The sequence below is a fragment of the Danio rerio genome, chromosome 12 (genome assembly GCF_052040795.2).
Source record: "Danio rerio strain M-AB ecotype USA chromosome 12, GRCz13ab, whole genome shotgun sequence".
Lineage (NCBI taxonomy): Eukaryota > Metazoa > Chordata > Actinopteri > Cypriniformes > Danionidae > Danio > Danio rerio.
The window spans coordinates 32738802-32758660 of record NC_141032.1 but is presented as its reverse complement, the minus strand read 5'-3'; the positions used below and the strand labels follow the sequence as shown (position 1 = coordinate 32758660).

At 35.1% G+C, this 19859-nt stretch overlaps 2 protein-coding genes across 2 annotated transcripts in view; one reads left to right on the top strand and one right to left on the bottom strand.

Moving 5' to 3' along the window:
• Positions 1–18687, bottom strand: part of dclre1a (DNA cross-link repair 1A (PSO2 homolog, S. cerevisiae)) — an 81393-nt gene extending 62706 nt beyond the window's left edge. Inside the window, exons 1-3 of the mRNA XM_087274676.1 lie at positions 18395–18687; positions 18058–18155; positions 604–642 (exon numbers count right to left, since the gene is read on the bottom strand). Of these exons, the coding sequence (XP_087130802.1) occupies positions 604–642; positions 18058–18100 (82 nt within the window). The 5' untranslated portion in view covers positions 18101–18155; positions 18395–18687. The remainder of the gene's footprint in view (positions 1–603; positions 643–18057; positions 18156–18394) is intronic.
• Positions 9902–11122, top strand: adrb1 (adrenoceptor beta 1). The gene is given in 1 exon segment (NM_001128689.1): positions 9902–11122. A coding segment is annotated over 1 exon segment (1173 nt). The 5' UTR covers positions 9902–9927; the 3' UTR covers positions 11101–11122.
• Positions 18688–19859: the final 1172 nt, after the last annotated feature.

Genomic DNA, 19859 nt, shown 5'->3' with positions numbered 1-19859 from the left:
TATTCTAATGCAGTATAACTTTTGAAAAGATAACGTTTTGAAATAAAAACAATCACGTTTAAAACGCAGTGGAGTTCAGTGCTGAATACACTAATCAAGCAGAATCTGCCTTTGACTTGATTTGCTCACCAAAGTCTCCGCATTGTCAGGTGACAGTATGTACATTTAAACAAAATCTGATTTAATTTACACCATTTAATTGAAACATTTAATTTCACTTAGTTTTTATCAATGAAACAAACAGGAAACATTACATTGAATTTGAAATGACAATTTCTAAACCATCCCCATCATTCTCCTTCTTTTCTCAGATGGGATGGCGAGCCAAATCAAAGGTTACCATGGGCCATGCGGGCCCTAGTTTGGGCATCTCTCATCTAAATAAACCCCACAGTAATATGCTACAGATCATCAGAACTCCTTAGCAGCCACTTACCAAGTAACCACCCTTCATTTTATCCATGAAAGAACTGTCAATATTAATTTATGTGATAGGAATGGATTGGAGTGAAGAGCGTGTCAAAGTGCTGGTGGAAGCCCATCTGGCATCAAGCAAAAATAGACAGTTCAACCAAAATGAATATTCTGACAGAATTTACTCACCCGTGTTGTCCCAAACATGTTGTGCCTTTTTTCTTTTTCCTGTGGAACACAAAAGACGATATTTTAATTGATACAAAGAAAGCCAATGGATTCCAATAACAACACTGACTGAACCCATTGATTTACATTTTACTCATGTAGGGTTTTGGAGCAATGTCACAGAAGAACCATATTGAAAATTCGAAACATTTTAGGAATCATTTAATAAACATTTTACAGAAAAATATAAATAGAGAACACAATAAACATTTTGGGGTGCTTTAATATTGTTCGTGAAATAAAAATTCTACTTTATAATTGTTAAAATTGTTTGTTTTTTATTTATTTACCATTATGATATTATCATTACGTAAAATTTGCATCATTATTTTTAAAAAATCCTTATTATAAGGGCTTGACATTGACTTGATATATTTCAGCAGTGGCGGTTTAGACAGCAACTACTGTTGGATTGCAAATATATTTTTTTAATTGCAGTTTTCTTAAATCATGTACTTCCACAATGTTTTGGTTTTAGGTCAACTTTGATGAAAGGTTTTGATTATTTTCAAATGGTGCCTACTGTTTAACAGCTTGTGTAGCATGTCATAATTTAAGTTGTTAGAGTCAGGAGTGTCCAAACTCAGTCCTGGAGAGGTCGGTGTCCTGCCTATTTTAGTTCCAACCCCAATTAAACACACCCGAACCAGCTAATCAAGCCTTTCTAGGTGTACTAGAAACTTCTAGGCAGGTTTGTTAAAGGAAGTTTGAGGTAAACTATGCAGTGCACCGTCCCTCCAGGACTGAGTTTGGACCCCCTGACCTAGGTCATGTAAAATGACTTTAAATCAAGCATGGCCAAGTCATATTCAAGAATATAAATATATTTTCCAAAAAACAAAATTGTGGCTAGAATTTTACAAAAGTACTAGCTAACTAGCTAACAAGTGCTAGCTGGCTGGTAAGGAAAAAAGGTTAATGTCAAGCCCTGGTTATTATTACTTAGCGAATCGCATTTAATACATGGGCAGCACAGTGGCTCAATGGTTAGCACTGTCACCATACAGCAAGAATGTCACTGGTTTGAGTCCCGGCTGGACTAGATGACATTTCTGTGTGGAGTTTTCACGTTCTCCCTGTGTTCAGGTGGGTTTCCTCTGGATGCCCTCAAAGTCCAAAGACATGCACCAATTCAAGTGAATTGGAGATTGGAAATGTGAATGCAAGAGTGTGGGTGTTTCCCAGCACTGGGTTGCAGTTGGTAGGGCATCTGCTGCATTAAACATATGCTGGATAAGTTGGCAGTTTATTCCACTGTGGTGACCCCTGACAAATCAGGGACAAAGAATGAAAAAACGAAAAACTAATGAAAATAAATGAATGCATGATTTAAATATATTTCGGTCACAATTTGTTTGAGATTAACCAAACTTTTATTTTGATCAGTTGTTATGAAGATACTTGATGTGTAGATATCACAGTTGTTCTCCCAAAATTATAATAAAAATGACTCTTTGAGCAGCTCTGAAAATGAAGTTAATATTTTTTACAGAATTATTTAATTTACACAGTAAAAAGAAATTAGTTTACTTTAAAAAAAAAACAGACTAAAGCTGATGCTTTTAAAGTGATTAGTTAAGTTACCTAAAAAAACGGAGTAAACCTGTTGCTTTTAAAGAGATTAGTTGGCTTTACTTTTGAAAAGTGTGTAAACACATTGTTGATTGGTTGATTTTACTTAAAAAAGGGAGTAACCATAAAGGAACCAAAATTAAGTTGTCAGCTTAACAGTTCTAAATTACAAAGTGTCTACCTTTTTTCTTTTAAAGCTGCTTTTTACTAGACGTGTGAAGTAAACAAAATGTTGATACACATTCACCAGACACAGGCAAAGTCTTTTTAGACTTTACTATTCACACACAACCATCCACAAAGCAAATTTATACATTTAATATAGTAGTCCAAAATTAGCATTTTGTGCAAATATCCATTAAACTGATTTTATTTTCATGGTTCTGCGTTTTCATCCACTTAGTCATGCATCACAGTGCCCTATAAATCCAAACCATACAGTACAAATTGAATGAAGCTCTTTTCTGTCTGTGGTAAAACACTATGTACATCCGACCATTCAATAACGCACCTCAAAACAAACACACATCACTTCAGCTGAATGTTTATGTTTGAATATGCAAAGCTCCCCGACTGAACAACATGTTTTGCAAGGTTAAAAATCAAGGATGAGATCAAAGTGTGCTGTTTGTCAGATAATGACCCTTTGAACGATCCGTCCATTAGGAAGCAAGGCAAGACAGATGCTGGTTTTTATCTTTGGTATTTGCCAGGAGTGTTAAACGTATGGAATGTATGAAACCATATGGAGTGTGAAGTTTATGGACTGACAGACAGATGTGGAGCCTCCGAAAATGAACAGCCTCCCTCAAGGGTTTTAAAATGCCTGGATCCTCAATTTCAACTAATATTCAGATGCACAATTCATAATGCAACCTTTACATTTTGTTTTCCTCTTTCTGAAGCATTGTATTAGTTGTTGATTCCTCCTCTGAGCTACAACAATTTCTTTCTGAAGGTCAAAGAAATGTAAGTCTATTTTCCGGTGCAGGTGTTTGAGTAAACACACGTGAGGAACTTCATGTTAAAAATTGTATTTTATTAATATTCTGGAGACATTTACCACGACTTGAAAGCTGTGCTCGGTGGATTTTAATAAAACGGCATGAAGCTAAAGATAATTAGACCGCTGTGAACAGAAATGTGAAAAGTTACCTAGGTTTCGCTTACATAATTGTCACAGTACTTTACATAACATAAGTCTGTGTGGTTTTAATCCTTTCATTTCGATAATGCTGAGAAGAATGTTCATTTTCCATGCTTTATTTAGCAGTGGGCTGATTTAAATTCAGAATATGTTTTATTAGCTACACTGTGGCTATGGCTTAACATTTGTTCTGCCATGCAGAAAGTCATTACAAGGATTAAATTGGTATATATTGTTAAGTTAGTTGCACAAATCCTTATTTGCTTAAAAAGAAGGCTGTAGACACTTCAATCTTATTATGTACAAACCAACAGTACTTAAAAAGATAAAGTTGTCACTTTGAATCAGTCTTTTAGGCACATCTTTAATTAAATAATCTCACTGAATCTAAATCAACATACTATGATTTCCTACTGAACATCTAAATTCTTTATTATTCCAAACTGTATTTGTTTTCCTCAGTCATATATTCGCTCATTATAAGATACTTTTTAATTTTATCAAAAACCTTATGAATTTTTACGACTATTTCATATAATATTATACAAGGAAAATGTTAACTTGGTAATGGTAATACTTTAAAATAAGGTGCCATTACTTATCACTGGTAAATTCAAACCACTAACTTACAACAATATATTTCTTACCGTAGTTAAATCTTGGTAATGTTATTATGTTCAAGACTCCTAAAGTTAAAGACAACCTAAACTGGATTTTTAAATAACCAAATCCAATAATCACACTTTAAAAATATTTAGTATATGATTTTTAAGTCATTTTAAATCGTTATGGTTTAAGTCATTTGCTCATAATAGTTTGCTATACATAAGTTAACATGAACTAACAATGAACAAACAAAAGCTGCATTGTTTAACAGTCGCTTACAAATAATATGAATATTTCTAATAAATAATATTAACAAAAAAATAAATAATTATATACGCTTCTCATAACTATGCTAGTTATTCCATTACCTAATGTTATCAAATGAGATAAAAGTAAGAAAGCAGGTTATGTGACATACCAGGGTAAGCTAAAGGATTTGTAAGCAGATCCCCTTTTAGTGACTTTCAAGGTATGCATGTAACCAAAGCAACATATGCTGAAAATGAACTCTGACAAGGCTTAGTTCACATCTGAGCTATGCGTTTCTTATATTTCTTCTTATATTTTATAAATTCTCTATTAAAAACTATAATATAGTAATGTTTATAGTAAAGGAATTAGTTTGTTAACTTGAGTTTGATAAATGGCAATTAAAATGTATATTTGATGGGCCAATTCCCTTAACTTGCCATTTCCCTTAAAGGTGCAGTAGGTGATTGTCTTCAGAAGCATTTTTTGTTGTGCTGGTTGAACGTCTCTTCACATTCCAATAGTATTGATTAGAGTAAGTGATCTAAATGTATTTATTTGCATTTTTATGTTCTGGGTAAGGCACAAAACTAAAAAATGTTCATCCAATTAAATAGAGTCAGGACGACATCTCTCATAATTCCGATAAGCAGCTCAAACTGTCTGTCAGCAAATGCAGATTTGAACAACTGCGCAGCCATTTGTACGCAGCTCCGCTGTTTGTGCATTGGCGTTCATGAGAGAGATCGCGAGAGAGATCGAAAGAGAAAGAGAGACAGATCGGTAAAAAATTGTGAATTAAAACTTTCTAAAAACCTGAATCATGGATTTACCTTTGCATGCTGGAAAAAGAATGACACCATAGCAGAAGAATTTCTCTTAGACGGGTAATATTATGTTTTAAAACTGTTTTAGCTTCACGCAAAGCTGATGTAACGTTAGCTGTTGTTGTTACAAAAGTGTCAGCCACTAAAATCCAACAAAACACAAGTAAATAGCGCTATTCCACCTAACCAGCTTTACTGAGTTGAAGATGGTTTTATATTTACATCACACTGGTTCATTTTTGAACAATGACGAACTGTGACGCTTTCCTTATATTATTTACCATGCTACTCTGAATATTAAATGTCAGTTAGGCATAGTAATGCATGTAATTCCTGCACGCCACCGAACAAGCACTAGTCGCTTTTAACACATGAGATGGGGTTTTGCTGTCATCTTTAAGGTGCACATGCTCAAGTTTTAGGAGGTGTGGCTCTGGACGGCAGGGGAGGGACTGTGATTCAGAGATTTTTGCTAAGCTATTAGCATTGTGGAAGATACTGCACCTATAACTTGAAAATGAGGTCCGATATCCCTTTTTATTTTCACTATAAATTCAAAACGGACCTTCGGGTCACTCGGAAAGCTGTTAAATGAAAAATCTTTGTCAACTGCTCCTCGCTGATAAGATATACAGCCAGGTACACAACAATACGCCATCACAGATGTTGTTCCTGTGTGACTCCAGGGTTTCTTCCCACCGCAGCCTCACTTTCGATTTTAAAATGGCGGCCACGTGAAATCAGTTTATTGTGTTCACAGTAAACAAACTCTGCGCTGACTGACTAAACTTACTCCCTGCAGCAGTTTTGGAACTGACACACCTTGAGTAAACAGGTTTTGGTCAAAATAATGTGAAGGTAAATTAAACCTGCTTTGTGGAACACCCCAGATTTAGGCCAACAAAACACAAGTGCTGACATTTTTTTCTTATGACTTTCCTTCTAACTACATCTGAGTCATCCATCATTACACAGCCATTACCCTTAAACTGCATTACCCACATTTCCAAATTCTCCAATATGTTCATGTGTTTCTTAGCATTGAATGGGTTTATTTATGCTATACAGATTGCATAACAAACATTGCTACTCCAGAGTCATGCAATATGAGTAGACTTCCTTTTTCCCACTCAGAAAGAGTGAGATCATTCCGTTCACAACAGTCTCAGGACTTTATCTGATGGATCGAACAATGAAAAACGGGTTGAAAGTGGCCCGCGTTATAACACGTAGATGCAGGCAATTTCAAACATCTCTATTTCTGGCACTACTAATAACCTGCTGGCTTTTTTTTGCAAAAGAATCAAATTGAAAAACGTTTTACAATGCAGGAATGTAGATGAAATTCTGTGTTGGCAGCATTAGTCTAATGTGCCTGTCTGTGTCCCGGCTATAAGGAGGTGCAATTATGATCTTATCTACAGTAACAGCTTCCTACTGTTAGAAAAACATCTCGCGGCCGGGCTGATTCGTTTTCATAAGGAAAGCAAGTGGCCCAGTGTTGGCTCTTTTTTTAGCTTTGTTGGTGGTGATTTGTCCAGGAAAGTGCTGGGGAATGATTGTGGAACAACTGAATTGCGCATTGTGGACTTTGCAAACATGCAGCATATCTGTTCAGGGGCCCTGTAATTGCTGTCAGGCACCGCTGTTGCATATTACTTTCCAGATGTTTGAGAAGATGGAACTGATGTTTACATGAAACATATATACCATAAGGAACTGTGTGTAAAAATGCTCATGCATTAATTTTTTTTATTGCATACTGTATGTGTGCACAGTGTTATTGTCACCGACTGTTGGACTATTTTTTATGTGATACTATTTCTGCCGAATGTCTTATCTCACTGTTGTCATTTTTATTGTGTGTTTTAATTATTGAAAGGAAAGAACGTAGCACTATTGACATTTTCAAGTCACTCTCTGCAGTGTGAACAGCATCTGGATGTTCATTACCAGGTATTTCCAAGCCCAGCTCACAATGTGGAATTTTTAATAATCTTTTATGATTGTAGCTGGTCAGACTGTATATGAACACGATAGCCATGTCGCATTGTAAGATCTGAATTATTATAATCAAGACATGACAAACACTGTTACACACAAGACTCATCTGGAGCAAATATAAACAATCTATAGTTTTCATTTTATTCATAACATGCAAAATAATAAAACTAGAATATCATTTACACATTTCCCATTGATTGCATCATCAGGTTCAGCCCTCCTATTGATTATTGGTTCGATGCTTGATATAAAAGTTAATATCTTCCGAAATCTTTTGAAAATAAAACAGGAGTATCCATGGATGCAAGAGGAAGATGTCTAAAAGGTATGACCAAGTGCTAACCCGAAATGTATCCAAAAAAAAAAAAAAAAAAAACATAAAACCACAGCTGCTCAACTCACTGTAGAAGTAAATGTGCACCTCAACTCTCCACCAAAACTGTTCATCGGGAGCTCCACACCTCCAATATACATCAAAGCCTTTACTCATGCAAAGCAATCATCACAATAGCAAACAATAACAATAGCAAATGTCATTTTCAATAGTGCCAGCAGCAAAAATATTGGGCTGTGGACAATGTGAAACATGTATTGTACTCTGATGAGTCCACCTTCACTGTCTTTCCCAAATCCGGGAGAGTTACAGTGTGGAGAAGCCCCAAAGAAGTATAACACCCAGACTGTTGCCTGAGTAAAGCATGGAGGTGGATAAGTGATGTTTTGGGCTGCAATATCATGGCATTCTCTAGGCCCAAATCTTGCACTAGATGGGAGTGTCACTTCCAAGGACTACCAAAATATTCTGGAGAACTATGTGCATCCAATGGTTCAAACATTGTATCCTGAAGGCAGTGCCATGTATCAGGATGACAATGCACCAATATACACAGCAAGACTGGTGACAGATTAGTTTAATGAACATGAAAGTGAAGTTAAACATTTCCCATGGCCTGCACAGTCACCAGATCTAAAAATTATTAAGCGACTTTGGGGTGTTTTGGAGGAGCGAGTCAGGAAACGTTTTCCTCTGCCAGCATCACATAGTGACCTGCCCACTATTCTGCAAGAAGAATGGCTTAAAATCCCTCTGGCCACTGTGCAGAACTTGTATCTGTCATTCCCAACTGATGCTGTATTTCTCACAAAAGGAGGTCCTACTCCATACTTTTAAATTATTGTAGTAAAAATAAAGTTTATTTATAAAGTTAATTTAACTTCAGTTTGGCACTGACCAAAGGGCTAAAAAAACATATCCTAAAACAAAGTAAAAACACAACAAAGGTAATAATAAATTATTGAATGAAGAACAACAATGCACAATAAAGATTAAAGGCTTAAAAAGTCAATAGAATAAATATGTGTCTTAAGTCTGGACTTAAAAATAGAGAGAGAAGAAGCACTCCTGATGTCCAGTGGCAGCTGGTTCTACAAACATGGAGCAGCGACTACAAAGACTCTATCCCCTTTCAATTTAATTTGTGATCAAAGAATTTGTAATAAAACTTTATTGGTCAACCTAAGGAACAGAGGAGTTGAATGTAAATTAACAAGCTCTAAAATATAAGAAGGTGCTTGCCCATTCAGTGCTTAAAAAACAATTAGTAAAATCCTGAACTGAATTCTAAAAATAACTGGAAGCCAATGAAGGAAAGCTTAAACTGGTGAAATATGAGCAGATTTTTTTGGTGGCTGCTGTGCCCCGCGTTGAACCAACTGAAAACCTCAAATGACTTTTCCAGATCTTGAAAGGAAAGTATGGATTTAAGTCAGGAGATGATCCTCAGTTGATTGTAACTATTCTAAACTTCTGAGCTCAATTGTTGACAAAGCTCAGAATCAAAGATAACTCCTAGATTTTTTTACTTTAATTGTGGTCTTACACCAGGCCTTTCAGTTTCATTGTCCAACAATATTGTCTAACAATATGTTGTGGGATGCTGTTCATTTAATGACCTCTTAATTGAGCCGAGGTCAAACTAATAAACAAAAATAAATAAAGAATGCAATTTGTATAAGTTTGCTCATGTGCAAACTGATTTTATGATTAATTATTTTTTTGACTAAATGCTCAAGAGATCAGTCATACAGAGACAAGAGAATCAAATGATTCAGCAGCAACACACTTGTTGCTCTAAAACCTAAAAGGATTATTGTAGTTTTGTAGCTCGTGGGTGAATAGATGTTATATTCCGGTCAGCAGAATAATCTTAGACACCATGATGAGACAGATTAGACGATCATGGATTTAAAAATGGGTTAGAGTTAGGAAATATTTAAGGCAGTAACACTTAAGGAAACATGTAAATGCTTTTATTTAAACATTTCAAATGTCACAAAAATGTTTCCAGGTCTAATTTGAATCTTTTTATTTGTTGGAGTGTGTAAGTTACATATTTTATTTAACGTCTGCTATATTTTTGACAATTTTCCTACATTTAATTAATCACCGGCAGCTTAAATTGTGCATAATCTTTACGCAGCAAGAAAAGCATTCTATTTTACACTCTCTAACTTTTGGAGATTGTTTCCCAGTTTAAACTGGAAAAGCTTGTGCGCTCAGACTTCAGAACTCCTCTGTGCATGGGGTGGTATGCTTTCATTCTTGAAATGTCCGTGCGTAAAAGCGCAGCACAATGCCCGCACTTTAGAAGAGCAGATGGTTCTTGCGCTTCTCTTTGAATGTATCAGAGAGTGAACGCCTTACAATTTATAAATGCAGCGCAATTGGCTGTGCAACTCGTGACGTCACTGTTGTACTCTTCGCTCGGCTCGTTCTTTCGGCGAGCGCGTGCGGGCGCGGAGCTGGAGAGCAGAGCGCGGATGGAAGCGCTCCACACAGGACCTGAAGTTCTGAATGAACGCGCTTCTTTTCTCCAAATCATGGGAGACGGGCTACCGTCCGTAAACTACAGCAATGACTCTAAACGCGCCACGGTGGATCTTAACGTTTCAGAACAGTGGCTCGTGGGCATGGGAATCCTCATGGGTCTGATAGTGTTTGTCATTGTAGTGGGAAATATACTGGTTATAGTCGCCATAGCGCGGAATCAGAGGCTCCAGACGCTCACCAATGTTTTCATCGTATCTCTGGCGTGCGCAGACCTAATCATGGGGTTACTGGTGGTGCCATTTGGCGCAGCCCTTGAGGTCAGAGGAGCCTGGATGTATGGATCGTTCTTCTGTGAATTCTGGATATCTCTTGATGTACTTTGCGTCACGGCGAGCATCGAGACCCTGTGCGTAATTGCAATAGACAGGTATATCGCCATCATCTCTCCATTTCGCTATCAAAGCCTTTTAACAAAAGCACGAGCCAAGGTGGTGGTGTGTGCGGTGTGGGCTATTTCAGCCCTGGTGTCGTTTCCCCCCATCCTAATGCACTGGTCCCAGGACAGCGAGGAGACATCGTGCTATGAAAATCCCGAGTGCTGTGACTTTGTCACCAACCGCGCATATGCCATCTCCTCGTCCATTATATCGTTTTACATCCCTTTGATAGTCATGATATTTGTCTATGCTAGAGTGTACAGAGAAGCCAAACAGCAGCTGAACAAGATCAACAAATGTGAGGGAAGGTTCTACAACAATCACGGTACAAACTGCAAACCAACCCGAAAACGGACCACCAAGATCCTGGCTTTAAAAGAGCAGAAGGCTCTGAAAACGCTGGGAATAATCATGGGAACGTTCACTCTGTGTTGGCTGCCGTTCTTCATCGTGAACGTGGTGCGGGTGTTTTGCGCACAAGTGGTGGATAAGGAGCTCTTCGTCTTTTTGAACTGGCTGGGGTACGTTAACTCCGCATTTAATCCCATCATATACTGTCGGAGTCCCGACTTCAGAAAAGCCTTTAAGAGGCTGTTGTGCTGCCCGAGACAGGCGGACCGCAGGCTGCACGTGAGTTCGTGCGATCTGTCCCGCTGCACCGGAGGCTTTGGGAACTCGATGGAGCAGAGTATGCTCGGGACGTGGTCGGACTGTAACGGCGCAGACAGCAGCGACTGCAGCCTGGAGAGAAACGGCAGGATGTCCCATTCAGAGTCTCAGCTGTAAAAGTGCAGCCGACATTATTTCATCAATATTACACGAGTGAAAATGCCATTTGTTGAGGATATCAGGTAGGCTGGCTATAATTAGGAGCCAAGAGCTTGTTTTGAGGTAACCAATGAAGTTAACTGACAAAAAAACTGACCAGTTATTGTATTTCTTCTTCGTTTTTACTATTTCCAAACAACGCACAAAGTAAATAATTAACTATTAGGTGGCAACGCGTTCTGTATACACTCCGCTCCAGCTCCACTTCGGGTTTTACTTTACGCTCGGAGCGATCGTGGATTAACGTTAAGTGAAAATGCGAATTCGCTTTTGTTCATTGCTCCTCCATGAACTTGGGAAGCTTTAGTGATGATAACAACAGTCAGAGTGCATTTATTGCTATGATATATTTTCAATTTTCCAACCTTTTTAGAAGGAGGTAACAGAATTATTTTTCAGATTAATTTAATTCATATGGATTTTATTAATCATTTTATATCACGAACCAAACCACTTAGCTACAAAGCCAGTCACAACATCATAAAAGTTAAATTAAAAATATATCTATTATCTGTGTGACTGAAAAATCATCACAGTCTGTGGGAAAAAGTTCATTATGTAATTTGTAACGCTCAATTAGAATGGGCGGAGCTAAATAAATTCTACCATCTGACACCATTATGGGTAATGTAGCTGTGCACAATGAATAAACTAAACTAATGCAAACAAATAAGATTGGTTTGCCAAAAGCAGACAATCAATTAGCAACTTAAAAGATCTTAATAATTCACAGTGGGCCTGTTTTTAAATAATGTTTGTCAATCATTGATATAAGCCAGTTCCTTTATAGATTAAAATACATTTTAGCTTCGAGAACTATCTCCCCTACCCTATCGCCATTACTGTTAGTCTGCTCACCAATCAAATTTGAGGACCTGAACTAACTGTTGTTTAAAATTTGATAACAATCTGATGATTTATTTAATCCCAATTTATTTCCCAATAAATCAGGACATTTCGAGAGCTCACAGAAGCAAACTGCATGTGTTTAATTCTACCAAAAATTTAAACTGAAATTTTAATAATTTTACTCAAACTATATGCACAGAAAAAGGTTTTGATCATCTGAGTTATTGCGTATTTTTTAATTTAATCCAGCAATACCCTAAATCTACTCTTATTAGGATGAGTGGATAAAATCAGTGGCTCAGTCAGTGATACAAAACTCTCACTGGTCTCAACTGTTTACATGTATTGTGATAATTCAGTGGGCTAGAAAGTCATTTTAGAAACACATTAATAATAAACACAAATGTTGAAATAATTTAAAATCACTTTAAATGAAATGATCATAGTAAACCAAGATGGTTTGCATTTTAAGAACGTTTTGAATATGTAAACCCTCAAATATACAGGTTCTTCAGACTCCAAAGTAAAAGCTGTTCATGTTTTTGCTAGATTAAATGGGTTAAAACATTGAGTTAATGCGGTTTATAATTTATTTATAAAAACATTTTTAATAATAATAATTCAAAATCACTCAGTATTTAGCAGTGAATAAGTGGGAGATAGATTGAAGCAGTGGAGTGTTGTTGAAACAGCGTGAAACAGTGTTCTTCATTCTTCATAGCAATGTTCTCAGGCTTTGTGCCTTTACATTGTCTATCGGAATGTTTCTCGAATGTGTAATATTAAATCTTCTCTTACCTCATACCTGTATAATGTGCAAATTGTACAAGGAGGAAATTGTTTATATTAAACAAACTGTTCAAATGTACAGTATTTATTATTTGATGCATTGTACAGCATATAAGAAAAAACGTGGTAAAAATGTGATCAAATGTTAAATATACTCGTCATTTACATGCACCTTATCTGTGTCAAATGTGAGCTGTCCGACGGGGGCAATGAGCTTCTTGCATTTTTCCAAGTTAAATATGTTACTAGATTTACTGATCTGTAAATGAGATGTACACACATATTTTTGGGGCCATGTTTTGTTATGAATAAATTGTCCCCAACTTCACATTTTTACAGAACTAATTTATGTACCAGTGCCTCATGTGAAGTATTGTACAAGGTTCATCATGTTGACGTCAAGTTGGCTAGCGTGCAATAAAACGTGATATTGTGAAAAGGCACACTGCTTTTGAAATTACTTGGTGAGAATCGTTGCCATCTGTTGGGATTTCTGCATGTCGTTTATTTGTTTTGTTTGCTTGTTTGTTTTTGTCAGCAGACCTTTAACTATTGCAGTTGAGATTTACATCTGAATATGTGAATTACTCTCATCTGCAGTGGATTGAAAGTAAAAAAAAGAAAGAAGTAAAAGTATTTTTTTCGACATGGCTAATGTCTAGCAAAGACCTCCCATTAGAGCTTGCCTTAAATATTTATGTGCTGACCTCATTTGGTTTGATCTGATTGCTTCACTTGCATCACTACTGGGTCTTCCACCAACCCAGTCTACATTGGACTGTAAAAATAACACGACAGCGTCATTTCAGCGGTGCAAAGTGTGTTAAGATATCTTTGGTTCTTTAAATTCACTGGCAATAGCAATGGCAATAGCACTGGCTTTAGCATAGCAATATGGGAATTTTTAGTTCAACTTGCTGTATGCCTTTCATGAATCATTTGCATAATTTAAAAGCAATACATGTATACAGCTTAAATAATTTTACAGCCCAGTGCAGTTAGCACTGGTGAACTAAATATGATGAAATGTTGTAATTGTTTAATGTGATTTACTGGTTTCCTTCCTTCTAGCTGATAGAAGAAATATTGCTTAAGGTGGCTAATAATAATGTCTTAAATTGTCTTTTAAAATAAACACTGCTTTTACTCTAGCCGAAATAAAACAAATAAGACTTTCTCCTGAAAAAAATGTTAAAGGAAATACTGTGGAAAAATCTTTTGCTCTGTTAATTATCATTTGTAAAATATTTGAAAAAGAAAATACAAAATCCATGAGGGCTAATAATCTTGACTTTAACTGTATGTAATGTAATTTTATATTTTTTTCTTACATATTTTAAGTTTTAGCATGTTCACCTAATACAATCAAATCATCTTGCCTCTAAAATCTCTCATTGCTCGTGCTTGAAAAACAAAACATTTCATTTCAATTCAGCATGCTAATCAACTGTGTTGGGAGTTGTTAAAATGCAAAACGATAAGGAAGTTTAAATTTTCAGCATCTGCACTTGTCATTTACCTTCCATTAATTAATTGTATGCAAATGAAATAGGCAGAATTGACTGAAGCAGTGAGGTGTATTTGTTGAAATCACAAGCATCAATAAACAATAAAATGCAATTATGTGATAATAAACAGTGTTGGGAAATGCATTACAAGTAAAGTGAGTTACATAATAATATTACTTTTTTAAGTAACGAATGAAGTAACACATTACTTAAAAAAATACCAATATTTGTGTTTCTTTTAAAAACATGTTATGCAAGTTACTTTTTAAGTTTAATTAATTAGCTCTAAAAAAATTTATTGCTAAATTAAAATAAAAGCAGCCACATTGAATCCCATGGGAACAGAGAGAAGCCAAGAGGGCAGACTCTTACATTTCAGCAATGGAAGTATTCTCATTATTTTGAAAGCATGGGAAAAAAGACACTTATTTTATTGAACTAATAACACAAAAAGTTGAAAAGTAGCAACCATATTGCTTTAAACTCAATAATCAGTATATGTGGCCTGTAGAGCTCTGGGATCAGGATGTTCTCTGAAGATAACATTATCCTACATTATGATTTTTATTATATATAATACATTTTCAAAGATAAATGAAGGTGTGTTGTTAATATTAGAGCTCAATATTGAAAAAAAGTAAAAGAAAAATCTCTGCAAGTTCTGAAAGAGATCAAAGCCTTGGCCAGGTAAGAAATGTAACACAAAAGTAACTCAAAAGTAACATGATGCATTACTTACCATAAAAAGTAACTAAGTAACGCAACTAATAACTTTTTTGGGGATTTACTCAATATTGTAATGCATTCCTTTCACAATTAAGAAACAGTTTTTCTCAATTTGATCATTTGAATGTACTATTAATATTGTTAGTGTTTCCTGGTTTTTGCATAAAAAAGGAAATAAAAATTATATTCAGGCATGTTTATATTCATTTTTGGTCAAAACAATACCAAAATTTCAACCAATTGTCCATTTCTGTAAAAAATAAAAATAAATAGACTTTGGAGGAAATGTTAATATTATGCTGTATAAAACATTAACTATACCAGTTACCATTTTACTTTAAATTATATATAGCCTTTAGTGCACAGCATAAATGAGTACACCCCCTTTCAAAAATGAACAATTTTGACCTTTGACCTTTACTTTAACCTTCATTTTCAATAAAATAAGAGTTTTTTTATAATAAATAAAAATGTGGTATTAAAAAAAAAACATTTACAAACTAGAAAAAATTCTACAAAATTTTATATTTTTAGATGTTTCTCTTGATTTTTCCTTTATATATAATACTTTCAAACATATACATTAGGAAATACTTCATTATTTTTTGTCTTGATTATTTTGCTAATTTTTTTCTAGTTTTGGCTTTGATACTGATTAATGCAGTTAGTGCAGGGGGTCACGGGACAATGAGGGGGAGTCGCTTGGTGATTTCCAAAAATCTAATTCCTTTTATTCAATTATTATAATTACAATAATTGTTCCTTATCCTATAGAAGAAAAAATAGCTAATAGTTACATGAAAACACAACAACATTCAAATAAAAAGTCATCAGCCTTTCGAGTTTTTGCGACCCCTGTGGTTATTACGTTATATTAAAGACATGGCACCAGGTTAAACTTTCTGACACCTTTACAGCACTTACATACATGAAAAATAAATACAGGCCACAACTGAACATGGAGAATGGTCTCCGAGTGCATTCTTCAAAATTAAATGATGAATAGACTTGGGCCTTTTGGTATGAGTGTGCCAGTGTGTAAGGTTTATATTTATAACCACCTCAGAGGATACTGTGGGTCACGAGTCACTGGCATTGCAATTTCAGCGGTCGCGGGCTAAAAAGTTTGGGAAGCCCTGATCTAGAAAGAATCAATATCCTTCGGAGACCCCGCCAATTGACTTGTGTCCTCTGTAATGGACCTTGTGTTTTCATGAATTTTCTTTGAATTTTTTAACTACTCTGTCAAGCCCATTGTCTGGCATACTAGGAACCACTTCTTATACTGCATCCAAAATGGCCAGCATACAAACCAGCACATTTTATAGGAACAAGAGAGGTATGTAAAATTTAGCTTTTTAAATGTTTTTTTTTACTTTTATTATTATATATATATATATATATATATATATATATATATATATATATATATATATATATATATATATATATATATATATATATATATATATTTGTTTAGTAAAGTGTCAGAAACAATACATTTAGCTTTCAAAGCTGTTATTTGTGTTTCAAAATATCATCCTTTTTTAAATGTCCACTATAGTGGACAACAGGACCAGCTTAATGTAATAAATGACATATTTAATGTAATAAAAATGTTGTAAGAGGCAATAAAGGTAATTCTTAATAAGATAGTTGAGTCTGACAATCAGACAATTAGAGAATTAGAGACAATAAGAGAATGAAAATAATTTAAAATCGCTTTTATGTTAAATTTGTTTTGGAATAACATCACTTTTTTTTCTGAGTTCGGCTCTCTTTCAGACTAAACTGTTTTTAGGAATTTCAATACAAAAGGAACAAATGACTTTTGTTTAGTTTTTGTTACATTAATATTGGATTAATATCCCTTTACAGCCATATCCTGTACAGTTTGTTGTCTGAGTTTGCTCGTGTCAAACTAAAATGGTCCTGTGGTCCACTACAGTGGACATGCTGCAATTAAAGATAAAAGCAAAATGAAAAACTCTATATTGTAGATTTTGTTAACCCAAAGGATGTAGGAAATCAGAGAAATAAAGAAAAAATATTTATTTGGGTCTCAGGAGGATATAAATGAGAGATATATGGGGATTGACTCATTTATTATGGGCACTATGCATTATATACTGTAACTATTGAGTAAATATATATTTTAAAAAATAGTTTCAGACCCTGCTTTGTTTCTTTTTTCAATTCAAAATATAATTGGATCACAAAACAGCTTTTGAAAAATAAATTTGATTTGATCTCACAGCTGTGTGCTATTAATTACAAGAGGTTGGATGGTTTAAAATGCATTACTGCTGTGAGATTGTCCCCAGAGCCCTCTCACATTTAAAACCGCTTCAGGGTCGCTGAATGCAAAATGTCCGAAGCGCTTCAGCTAATGAACCTTTATTTAAATGTGATTACCTTTGCTAATACAACAGAGCAGCAGAATCACAACAACACACACTGCCCACATCCTGAATATCCTGGCTGGATATCACCTTGTTATATTACTAACCGTTTGCTTGGCAGGAATTGGTATCCGGACAGACATGACAGATGAAGGCCCTTGTGTTGAAACAAATGATTGCTTTATTAGAGCTGAATTTCTGTCATTAATCAGAAAGCTTATTCTTGGTTTATCATTCTCTACCTGATGACTTTTAGGTAATTTGGGCCCCTTTTTTGCTGCATGTGCTCAAATCAGGACTGCACTGAAACTCAGATTAACCTAAAAGTAGTGAAGATTAGCTGTGCTGGTCAGTGAATGGTACATTTGCTTACTTCAAAAAACGTTAGCGTCTATTAATAGCAGCTGGTGGTTACGTTCAAAACGTTTTCTAAGCTTAGACTGCCATTACATATCTTTAGTTCACGTTAAGGGCCACTTGTTTTGGATCTTTAAACACGGTCGTTGTTTTATGTCAGCATTGGTCCCTTTGGCACAACAGCGAGATAAAACGCTCTCGTGTTTTCCCCTCTCACACTGGCCAACAGCTTAATAGTAATACATAATTGCCTTATGAGGTGTTGAATGGCATCCATTTTATACCTGTTCGTGTCTGGCTGCCACATTCCGGTGTCGTAGTTTCCATCCAACGCTGGTCTTGAAGGGCGTTTCGCGATCACTACATCCACTGTTTAGACACTCTGTGTGAAGTGTGGTTATATGGTAAAGTTTCTATGAGCCTAAACAGCATTTATGCTATAAAACGGCGTTAATCTAGTTAACGTTAATGGCTAAATTACTGACGGAAATGTCTAAAAAACTTCGTCAACAAAATAAATGCGAGAAAATCGCGCTTAACATGATGACATTTAAAACTATTAGCTTATATTAAAATACATACTATATTATTATTACTATGACCAAATTATAGTCAATTTACCGTTTGAGCTTCCTTACAACAACTGATCGAGGGACTTGGACTGAAGTTGTGCCTACGTCACACATAGGTAAAAAAAAAAAAAAACTATAACCTTCCCAGCTAAAATATCCTGTCTCTCCAAAATAATTTTCTGTCGTTATGTAATCTATCCCATCTGGTCTTGTTTCTCTATAGAGGTACTATTACTTTATCCCAAATTTCGCTTAATTTTTTATTCTTATATTGGAAGGTTATGTTTTGCTTCTCCCTGTAAAAATAATAATAGGATAATCCGTACATTATTACAGCAGAATATTATTAGTCTACCAGGTGTGACTGCTTATTGGAATAATGCAGTGGATAATATTTGTTGGAAAAAGGAATGGATGCTTCCTCATAATTATTTTCTAACAAATAAAAGAGATTTCTTATAAAATAATTCAGAAATTCTATCTGGCCCATCATTATATGTAAAAATATAAAATTGATATCTCCTCCAACTGTTCCCTTTATGATGATTGCTTTGAAACTTGTTCATCTTTTTTCGTACTGTCCATAAATATTTTGGAAAAGTGTCTTGAATTTTATTCTAAGTAAAATTTATAATAAATGTATTTTGTATTGGAAAGATGTAATGTTAGGCTTTACTGAGTATAAACAACCTAAAAGTAAACAGTTTTATGAGATTAACTTAATTTTGCTGATTGCTAAATTTCACATTCATAAGTCAAAATTTTCTAACTCCAGACCTATGTTTGTGGTTTTCTGAACGAATTTAAAACAATACCTTTCACTGATCCAAATGTCTCATAACAAAAAGGCTCTAAAACTTCAACTGTCTGCGGCTCTTTCCCTATGTTTGAGTAAATTTTACTTTTTCATAATGTATTTTATATACCCCCTGTGTTTAGCTGTTTCTTCTTTTTTCTTTTTCTTCATTGTTAAAAATAATTGTTCTCCCTATTTGTTGTTGTATGTATAAATTGTATACACTGTTTGGGCTTAATTAAAAAAACAAAAAACAAAAAAAACATCCCAGCTAACATTTTTACATTTTAAAAACACTGTAGGGTTCCCATTAAGATAAGGAACCTTTGAGTTTGTTTAGTCTATATAATGTCAGTTTTTAATGAATAATTTTGTTATTTTTCATAGCCTATAGGCTACTATTCATTCATTCATTTTCTTTTCGGCTTAGTCCCTTTATTACACTGGGGTCGCCGCAGCGGAATAAACCACCATTTTATCCATCATATGTTTTTATGGAGCGGATGCCCTTCCAGCTGCAACCCATCACTGGGAAACATCCATACTCCTTCACACACATACACTATGGACAATTTAGCCTACCCAATTCACCTGTACCGCATATCTTTGGACAGTGGGGGAACCCAGAGCATATAGAGCACTACTAAGTGATTTATGTGGATTAATACACTAACCTAAATTAACATTATACTTATATTATTAGTTCATTGCACTGACG